Source organism: Glandiceps talaboti, chromosome 23 (genome assembly GCF_964340395.1).
Source record: "Glandiceps talaboti chromosome 23, keGlaTala1.1, whole genome shotgun sequence".
Classification (NCBI taxonomy): domain Eukaryota; kingdom Metazoa; phylum Hemichordata; class Enteropneusta; family Spengelidae; genus Glandiceps; species Glandiceps talaboti.
The window spans coordinates 7,410,195-7,420,715 of record NC_135571.1 but is presented as its reverse complement, the minus strand read 5'-3'; the positions used below and the strand labels follow the sequence as shown (position 1 = coordinate 7,420,715).

Sequence of the window (10,521 nt, the reverse complement as noted above, 5' to 3'; positions counted from 1 at the left end):
GGATGGACAGACAGACAGACAGACAGACAGTCAGACAGACAGACAGACAGACAGACAGACAGACAGACAGAGACAGACAGACAGACAGACAGACAGACAGACAGACTGATAGACACAGACAGACAGACAGACAGACAGACAGACAGAAAGACATACATACATACATACATACATACATACATACATACAGACAGACAGACAGACAGACAGACAGACAGACAGACAGACAGACAGACAGACAGACAGACAGACAGACAGACAGACAGGCAGGCAGGCAGGCAGGCAGGCAGGCATACAGACAGACAGACAGAGAGACAGACAGACAGACAGACAGACAGACAGACAGACAGACAGACATGCATGCATGCATGCATACATACACACACACAGACATACATACATACATACATACATACATACATACATACATACATACATACACGCATTTGGCATCATGGCAATAGCACCATCAAAACTTAATTCTATCTGTTGCGCTGTAGTTACATGGTTAAAAAGTGAAAAGATTTGTTTAACTTTTGTACAAACATTACTCTTAGATTTCTAGATAATAGTGCCTGATACTACAGGTAAATTCCTGAAACTATATACATGAAAAGGGGGAAGAGAAAGTTATACTCTCTTCATCAAATTTCAGTACAATACACTTATTGCCTGGATATGAGGGCACTGGTTGATGTATATTACCCTGAAGTATGTTCAGTAGCAATATTTCCCGAGGCTGAACTCTGAGGAAACTAGTTGCTACATAACAGCACGAGGGGTAGAATGACATTTACTAGTACATGTACTAGTGCTCACGAATTCCTTTCTGATTAATTCATTTTCAATCGTTTCTCAGTCCTTAGTTTCAGATTCTCTGATATGCAAGTTGTCGTTTGTCTCTATTTTATCAAGACCTATGTCAGGAGAGGGCGCTGTGTCTAAGTTTTCAGGGACATTGGCAACCTCAACGCTAGGTTTGGATTTAGAAGGACCGATAAGTGATAACAAAACTGGTAAGAACAAGAGCGCATGTGCAATGCCAAAAACTATAGTCAGGAACATTACTCTAAAAAATGAAAGAAAAACATATGAATTTGCTTTTGATAGAAAAATTATGCCAAGCAAGGATGATATGCCCCCATTCAATATTGGAACAGCTACACGAGAAAGGGCGACCTCAACTCGATGGTTTCGATCCGTCCCATCAGCTTTCATAAAGGCGTGACAGACATGCGCACTGAAGTCGACCGAAAAACCGACACTCAGTACAACATGGATCATAGTTATAGAACTTAGGGAAAGACCCCAGAAATGCATAAAACCAAACAGCCCAACAAGAATCATTACCATGGTAACTGTTACATAAATCACACACAGAGGATGGGGAATGAAGAAAAAGCAAACAACAAAGATGGCCGCAACAGCGATGCCAACGGTTTGTAAAGTACTCGGCAACACTTGTACATACTGTTCAAAGAAAATAAAAGCACCTGTATAAGCGAAAGCTGGTAAATCACTATTATCTGTGATTTTTCTTACTTCTAGCATCATATTTCCCTCAACGGTAGAACTAGTAAGACGTTCTGATTGAACATAGAAACGTGATGATTTTATGACGCCATCTTTAGAAATATTTAAATCACCGACAAACTGTGGATTCTTACGAAGAAAATCGAATTGTAAAGATTTTGAGAAAGAAGTATGGCTTGTTGGAAGTGACTGGTTATGAAAATTCAAAAAGCTATCAAGCCAAGAAATGCGAAAGTTATCATTTATGTATTTACTATTTCCTAGTGTCTTTAGAAGATTGTCAAGTTCATTTTGGACACCATCTTCCCAGTATGGTATTGGTTCTTGGATAACAATTGCAATTACTGGACCATTTCCATTGTAATACTCACGTTCTAATTTCAAATACGAATTGAGGTAAGAATCCGACGGCACAAGATTGTTCAAAATGAGTCCCTGTTCTAACTCCACAACACCCCAAATGGAAACTGCCAAATAGCCGACAAAGACTACAAGAATTGTGACTTTGACTGGAACCAACATTATGAACTTGGAGAGATACAAAGGTGCACGTTCAAAAATACTTCTATCTTCTTGGTCGTTGTCGTCAGAAATGTCTGATGGTTTGCCACGACAGAAAAAGGCACACAGACACTTCCGTACTTTACCACCGGAATTGATTTCATCGTCTGATGGAACTGGTGTGCAGGTTAAGCAATGGCGGGAACTCTTCACACGACGTGTATGGAAAACCATAGCACTACCAAAAACAGTCAACTGCATCAAGTAACACCAAATAACTGCAAATCCTACAAACAATTCAAAACAAAAAATTTCGGATATCAGGAAAGTTCATTTTCCCCCAAAGCTTCTGTATTTATTATTATGCAAATTAAAAGTGTAACACGTCATCATTTTCATCTGTTGCATAATTAATATCTAATCTTTGCAACATAAATACAGATTTGAGCATGAACCACTCAAAATGTGGAATCGAGACATGTGGTATATGGAAACAGAGACTGCTATTACTGCATGGATGAAAACACAACATACTGTCCAAATGGAAGAACAGTACGAAGTAACAGATGGTAATGATTTCGAATCTCTAGGCTGTAAATAAACTGTTACTTAACGATGTTAAACAAAGTAGAGTTAGACAGTAAATGGTTCTTGTGCAATTTACACTTGTTACAGCAAATTAATTTTATAAAACAAATTATCTGACTAACAAAATAAAACATTTCACTGAAAATGACGTATGTGTACAATGAAAATCAACTTGTTTAATGACTTTTATCTAAATACAGATTGTTTGACAGAATGTGAAATAATACAAACACAGGCTATAAATATTCACAATCTACCTGGTTAGTGAGATAAACAATTGAACTTTGGCAAACCATGGTAATCCCTGTCAATGTTTGCAAACAGTGTAAAAACTCACACACCCTGCGGAAGTTCCACTCGTGTGAGACCTTTACATGTAAACACAGGGAAATAGAATAAACACCTTCTTAAAGTGGTCATATGGCTGGTGATTCGCTGTTTATTTTGGATTTTTAATTTCTAAAACAATTTTATCATAGCTTCCTAATTGAAAAATCAATGTGATATTGCATGGACTAAGTCTTTGTTGAAACTCAATATAGTGCAAAAAGCTAAACAATGTGTAAAAAGTGTGTTATTGTAAGTACAATAACAAACATTTTACACAATTATAATTTTTTTGCAATTGATTGAGTTACAAACAAGGACTTTGCATATGCTGTTTACATTGATTTTTCAAGCAGGAAGCCATGATAAAATTGTTTTATAAATTAAAAATAAATCTAAAATAAATATACAACCCTCATCCATATAACCACCATATGAGTATCACTAGATTAGGACGTTCATTTCTCTGTGTCTTGACAAGTTGGGATCAATTAAAAACTTTAAGAAGGGTCCGCTAAACATATACATACCTGTATAGATGCAGAAATTTCGGAGACTTGGGAAGACGTTGGTTGCGCCAATACAGAAAGCCAGCACGTCAGTGATAGAGGTGATAGTTATTGACACTGCAACTGCACTGAAAGCCCCAGATATCCTGCCTTCAACGGTGTCTGAAGGTTTGGTTTGAAGCCAACCAGACATCAAAAGGAACATGTCGTCAATACCGATTCCTGGTGAAATGAGAATAGAAACAAACTATGTTATGTTCACTGCGAATTTAATCAATGGTAAATGTTTTGCAACAATAGTTTCTTCTGCTGTAAAATATAATGATTATTTACCGATAATTTAGAATTTGGATTTAAAACAAAAGATCACATCAGGTCAATGACGCTAAAGACAAGCAATTATTTCAAAGTACTAAAGGTTCGGCAGATCAGATTTGAAGAAAATATGTTCTGGGATTTTCAATTGAACAATCAAGAACTGTAAGCAAGATAACCGACGATAATTGCAATATATCACCAAATGATTATTCTACCACTACGGATTGTCTGTGGATTTAAAGAATTCTCTTACCTATTATCAGAAATGGCATTACACCTACAATGTTGACATTTTTCACACCAATGAAGGAACAGAATCCATAGGAAGCAAGAATTGCAAGAGCTGCTGAAGCGACACCAACGTTGGCAAGAAATCCCCTTGACGTCACACAGTTACCAGTCCCACATACAAGTCCAGAATAGAAACTCATAACAGCTATGGTGATGGCAAAATACGTAATATCCCCCGATGTACCTTCATTTAGTTCATAGTTAAGACTTTCTGAAACTGCATACACAGTTTGAGATACATTTCCTTTCCATTCCAATATCTTCTCCAGGAACACCTTCTCCCATGCCAGACTTATTTTCTTCATTTTGTCATCAGATCTTAAGTGATAACGTACACGTAGGGCTTCAGCACTTGTCACTATAGACCGTCCATCTACCTCCACACCTCCAATTACGTTGGCTAAAAAAACGGGTGCCTTGCCACCAACCTTGACAACTGGAAATGTTAAGTTCATTTGGAGAAACCCAGCAATGTCTGATCCATTTATGAGAGTTTGTACTCCACTAATGACACAATTGTGGAATCGTCTGACACAAACATTGAAATACCCATAGTCTTCATTGTCAACAGTTACAGTTATGTTTTTGACAAAGTCATCAAGTTCTAATAATTCAGTTAACACTTCTACTGATAACACATTGTCTCCAGTGTTTTCTGCGACAATGATGACGTCACCATACAGTCCAAGAGTAGCGATCTGATGTTGGTAAAAATCCTGACCACTTCTGTCTGGGAATAACTTTGTGACTGTACGTCTGTCTTTATCAGCACGACTGTTTTCAGGAGTGTACAGATACTCTAAATCTGTTTCATTTTCTAGTTTTATTAAACCAGCACCAAGAATTCCAGTTGCAATAAGTGCTATTGCAAGGATTATCACTGGATGTCGGGACAGAAGTTTTCCATATTTGCTGAAAAGTCCACTGATGCGTTTCTCAACTATTTCAAATAATGCCATATCTTATTGCCGTCTATATATCTCAGTGTTTTGAGCGTCTATGTAACGTCAATGTTGAGGGTAACGGACGCGAACGTGTCTGTACAGGGTATCTGTAAAAGAAAATGTTGTTGTATCACACACAGCCAGTGAACAGTAATTTGAAACGGGTAGTGTACAGTCCATTCGAGGCCGTGCTATTCTTGCCAACATTGTGGTAACTAAGTGTCACTTAGTAACACCATGTTAGTAGGGGTAGTCAGGTCGCGAATGGACAAATATTTCTATAATATATGTTCTCACCCACTGAATATGGGTCCAGTGGCTATAAGGACAACACACATGTACAGTGAAAGTACATCGTTTTTTATCACTGTCAAATTTAGACAATGACGTCATCTTTGAGAGTTAATTCGTAGAATAATGTAATTATAGAATGATTACTCATCTCATGAATCTGTACTATTTCCTTAACGACTAAAGTTTCACTTTCAAACAACCCACACATACTTTTGGCATGACTGTATATACATATGTTTAAATGATGTAGGCTTGTTGTTTCACGACATATAACATACATTTAATACACACCCTCAGACGACTTCTAATTCAAAAGAAACAATTACATGGGTGCTGTGCACAGTGGGGATGTAGAAGTAGTCAAGTTGAAATGTTGATTATCAGTTAGAAAATAAACAATTGCAGCCACTGAAATCATCATGTCCAGGTGTAATGTTTTCATTAGAAGCCTGTTTTTATTGCACTGAGAAAGAATAGTAATGTTTATCAGTGTTCAATGTGATTGGGTAATGGATCCTGTTGTGTTTATTGTGTCTCTGTTATTGTTAGTCTAGAGTTGAAATATGTCTATCTTTGTATCAAAAACGTATTGTCCCTTGAGTGAAACACCAAGCCAACATCATTTTAGCTGTAATGTTCCATGAGTAAACCCCAAGCCAACATCATTTTAGCTGTAAAATTATCTAAGCAGACATTAAATCAATGATATCGTCCTGACAAGTCAATTGTCCGAACTTATATATGAAAAATAGCGCCAATGGCGTTGTATTATTTATGTGTTTACATTTTTTATCCACATGTCGATTCAGGCCTGTTGTTACCTATGGAATATACACCACTATTTGACTGTTGATACAGGCAGTATCGTTATGTTGTCTTGACCATTAATCAAACATGTATGTATACATTCTCCTATATACATTATTTTCAGTATTTACTACCTTCTGTATATTTAGAACCAAACTTCAACAATTCAAAAGATTAATGTGTACATCTGATGATGATTTGCTGATTAATTTTCCAAGCAATGAAATTGAGAACTTCATTTATAAATTCTGTACAAGGAACGTGAATACCCGTGCAATAAGTGCATGTTATTTTTGTTTCGTGTTATGTACTCTTTTTGCATATGGGCCGGTGGCCTAGTAAAGCAATAAACCCTTATTATTACATTATTTTGTATACTTAGTTATAAACCTAGAAATTTTTGCTACTTGAACATTTTGCGATTTTACAGTCTTCAGCAAGTTCTCAAGGACTACTAGTGTATTATATCCAAGTTCCAGCTGGCCCTAATAGAGGTCAGGTTTACGAATTTCTGAACTACATTCTTTCCCGTTGCTATGCGCGTTGCTATTTGTAAACAAATGAGCGCTAAGCTCTAAACGTGTCCGCTGCGACCTCATCATGGCGTACGCCGACTATATTATACAGTGGCCCCAAGGAAATTCCTTCTGTAAATTTTAAAAGTATTTTTTGTGCAAGTATATGTAAGGGAGATTTGGATACAGTATACCGTGCATTAGTCCTGCTTGCATACGGAGTAATTCGGGACTCGATTCTGACAATTGTCAGTAATCTAGGCCCGTGCACCGTCATTCTCGAACACCAGAGCTGTTATTTCTTCGGCGACACTGCGAAATAACGCCCATTGGACGGTGCCGTAAAAGAGGTGGTGTGGTTTACGACGATGTTCACCGTCTGTAAGCAGGACTAATATAACGGTGCATGTGTACAGATAGCGAAGCTGATTGAACTATGCATAGTCAAATTATCATGAATTATATTAAATGCAACCCAAGAACACTTATTTTTATATCTACATTTGTCGAGCATTGATAGCTAGCGCTACACGTCTATGGTGCTACTCGAATGATGTGTTTGTGACAAACTGAGCTAGATGAATGACAGTACAAAATAACCTCATATCAATCAATGATGGAATACAACATATGGCGATTTGATTTCATTGTCCTATCCCATATTGTCTTCACAAAATGACCAATGTATTGCCATCAAACATATTTTAACATTCCACGAAGAAAATCCTACACTGATATGGGCTTCTTGGACCTCGGTAGTAAAGCTTTATACGGGCTCATATATGGATGAGGATTGGGTATTTATTTTGGATTTCAAATTTACAAAATAATTTTATCATGGCTTACTTGAAAAATCAATGTGAGGCAACATATGCCAAGTCCTTGTTTGTAACTCAATACATTGCAAAAGACTAATGAATGTGTTCATTGTTTGTTATTATACGTACAATAACAATAACAAACTATTTTACACATTTCAAAGCTTTTTGCACGTATTGAGTTACAAACACAGACTTACTTGATGTTGTTTCACATTGATTTTTCAAGTAGGATACCATGATAAAATTGTTTTGAAAATTAAAAAAGGAAAATAAATACAAATTTTCATCCATATGGCCATTTTAAGAGTGTCCATAAGCTATACAATCGAAATCCACAAATCCTATACAGGACCGTAAAGATTTATATACGATCTACAAGTATATACATATGGAACAACACGAAACTTACCATTAATGTCTGCTCCGATCTCCTGAGTATCACCACTGTTCGCAAATTGAGTTAAAGCCGTCACTTGCGCAATTTAAAATGCTCACATGCTCTCATAAAACCCGTATAGCCTCAATCCAGATCAAATTACTTTATATAACACGACATAGAATATAATGCTGATCATAGTTTGAGGTACGTGTAAGTGAAAATGGTGACCGAGATATAAATTCCTAGAAAACACTGTCGAATTAGATGGTTTGGGCTGACCCACTTTGGCATAAATCCAAACTATCAAGTTGTCTTCCTGATTGATTCAACAATCCGGGAGGCCTTGCAAGCTGTCAGTAATAGTGGCGTGACTAGTGTCTACATATCTTAAAGTTCAAAAAGAGGGCACAACCATAACATGCTATTGAAAACACACTCCCATATATGTTACCAGATTGAAATCAAAGTGAAAAAAAATCTTCAGTTGGAATCGACACTTTACACAAAATGAAATGCTAAAAAGTGGTCATATATTCATGTCAAATTGAACCACTTGTTATTCTTCCTAATTATGTATATCCAAGTTTACTAGAAAAGTGAATCTTTTATGAGAAAATTATCAAAAAATGCTTATTATTCAAACTTACATGCGCAAAAGTTAATTAACAGATATGTATATTGTAAACTACCTATAGCCTCAATAATGCAGGTCAAATCACTATGCAGAATGAAATACTTATCATGTTCCGGGTGGCCTACATATGCATTTCGGAGAAAAACACAGCAAAATATATTCGACGAAACTATAACCTTTGGCATGAAGCCAGATTTCACATTACGTTCCTGGTTCAACATACGGAAGTTCAGTAAAAGTCAGGTGACGTAGTGTCTACCCTACTTAAAGTTCGAAAGATGTCACAGTCTAAAATAGATCTATAGTTTTCGACCATCTCTTAAATATAATTTAATGTAATGAACACCGACAGTGATAAATGTGGCAGAAAACCAATCAGATGATGCCAAGTTTAGCGTCTTAAAGCAGCACTAGCTGCAACTCGAACGATTCTTGAATCTTTTTTATTTTAAAGATCTAACGACTTACACCTAATGTTCAACATCTTGAACAGTATTGAATTATTTGTGGGTAAATCTAATAAGCACAGTAAAAACGTAGTAGGGCGATTTCCGATTAGGCCTAAAAATAATTGTCTGGTTCCGGTTACCCGACCCCACCTAGTCTTTCACTGCCGACTCTTAACCTTTTTTTACTAATTCGAGAAAAAAAATGAAATCGCAAATAATGAAAAATAGTGGATGCGGAAACTGACATCAACTTAAAACGACAAAATAAAACTGTTCTTCTAATCTGTAATGGCTGTACATTTGATTGGAAGAAATCAATAACACAGAGACCATTTGGAAAACAACGGAATACATAACTAGACACACAAGAATTTTTTTAAAAATAAAACAAATTTAAAAATCTACCAACCCATCTATTCTAAAACTGAGCGTAATCGGAACCACACAATTATTTTATTAGGCCTTAGCGGAACCCTATCCCCCCCCCCCACTACAGCTTTAAACGGCAGGGGAACCCATGGGTTTGTTATGATGTAACAAGATGTATGTCCTGTCCAGTCGAACTGATTAATGTGTGGGGTGATATTGAGTGTTATTTATTTTACTGACGTTATCTTTAAGGAAGAGTTCGTAGAATATAAAGATTACGTCACAGTCATCTAAAAATATTCTCACGTGATGATCAGTAATTTTCAATTCCATTCATATTTTACATTCCCCTTTACATGATTTCATACATAGGATCAACACCACTTGACAGACGTGTCATCTGTGTTAAAGTTATTTTACCCCTGAAGAATGTACTGCATATGACGATAGTATATTAAACATGTTAATTTCGTCGGCATACTGCATGACCTTTCTCTAATCAAGGAATGGGAATATCCCACCATATTACCAGAAAATACATCCATTAACACTCTGTAGCAAAGCAGAGAATTTTAGTGACCAAAAGATTGTACAAGCCAATTTCTCACCCTTTGACGTGTCAATAGTCATTTTACTTGCATTGTTTTCCCTACTTGAATGTTTATTTTTTTATTGTTTGTTTATTTATTTGATTATTTTTGTGTTTGTTTGTTTGTTTGTTTGTTTGTTTGTTTGTTTGTTTGTTTGTATAGAGGTAGTTCTTTCTAGACTTTTTAAAAATATTTTTTCTGCATAAAAAATATGGAGTAAGATGTACTAAAATTTCCCAGACCACGCCCTTAGCAACAAACAAATGTCAGTATATTTTGCTAACATATCATCATCTGGTAAGCAAATGAGTAAACATTCAAAAAAAGTATGCAAATATCCCTAGTAACCATGACCATGACCATGACCACGACTATAGAAACAGCCAAACGACGGTGAAGTTCACAAAGATAATAACTGGGATTCTTTGACAAGTGAACAAACATTCAAAAAGTTTGTGCAAATATGTCTATCAACAACACCACTACAAGACCACTACCACCATAGCAACAACCAAATGTTCGCATATTGCAAAGATAACGGATTAATAGATAAGTGAATAAACATTCAAAAATGTGTACGCAAATATGTCTAGCAACATTACCATGCCCGTAGCACAAGCCAAATGGTCGCCTATATTGCAAAGATAACAAC

At 36.3% G+C, this 10,521-nt stretch overlaps 1 protein-coding gene across 1 annotated transcript; it reads right to left on the bottom strand.

Annotated features, from left to right (window-relative positions):
* Positions 1–433: 433 nt before the first annotated feature.
* On the bottom strand, positions 434–7,950 carry LOC144452668 (patched domain-containing protein 3-like). The gene is made up of 4 exons (XM_078143813.1): positions 7,858–7,950; positions 4,030–5,118; positions 3,480–3,680; positions 434–2,321 (listed from the first exon to the last, which is right to left on the bottom strand). The coding sequence occupies exons 2-4, from the start codon at positions 5,024–5,026 to the stop codon at positions 856–858; spliced, it is 2,664 nt and encodes an 887-aa protein (XP_077999939.1). The 5' UTR covers positions 5,027–5,118; positions 7,858–7,950; the 3' UTR covers positions 434–855.
* Between the last annotated feature and the right edge of the window lie 2,571 nt (positions 7,951–10,521).

What these genes read in the sequence shown, in the direction of transcription:
- LOC144452668 (XM_078143813.1), bottom strand. Translation starts at nt 5,026, where the DNA reads ATGGCATTATTTGAAATAGTTGAGAAACGCATCAGTGGACTTTTCAGC. An exon ending in AATGCCATTTCTGATAATAG is followed by an intron (nt 3,681 to 4,029) that starts GTAAGAGAATTC and finishes TCATTTCACCAG; the next exon opens with GAATCGGTATTGACGACATG. An exon ending in AAATTTCTGCATCTATACAG is followed by an intron (nt 2,322 to 3,479) that starts GTATGTATATGT and finishes AATTGTTTGTAG; the next exon opens with GATTTGCAGTTATTTGGTGT.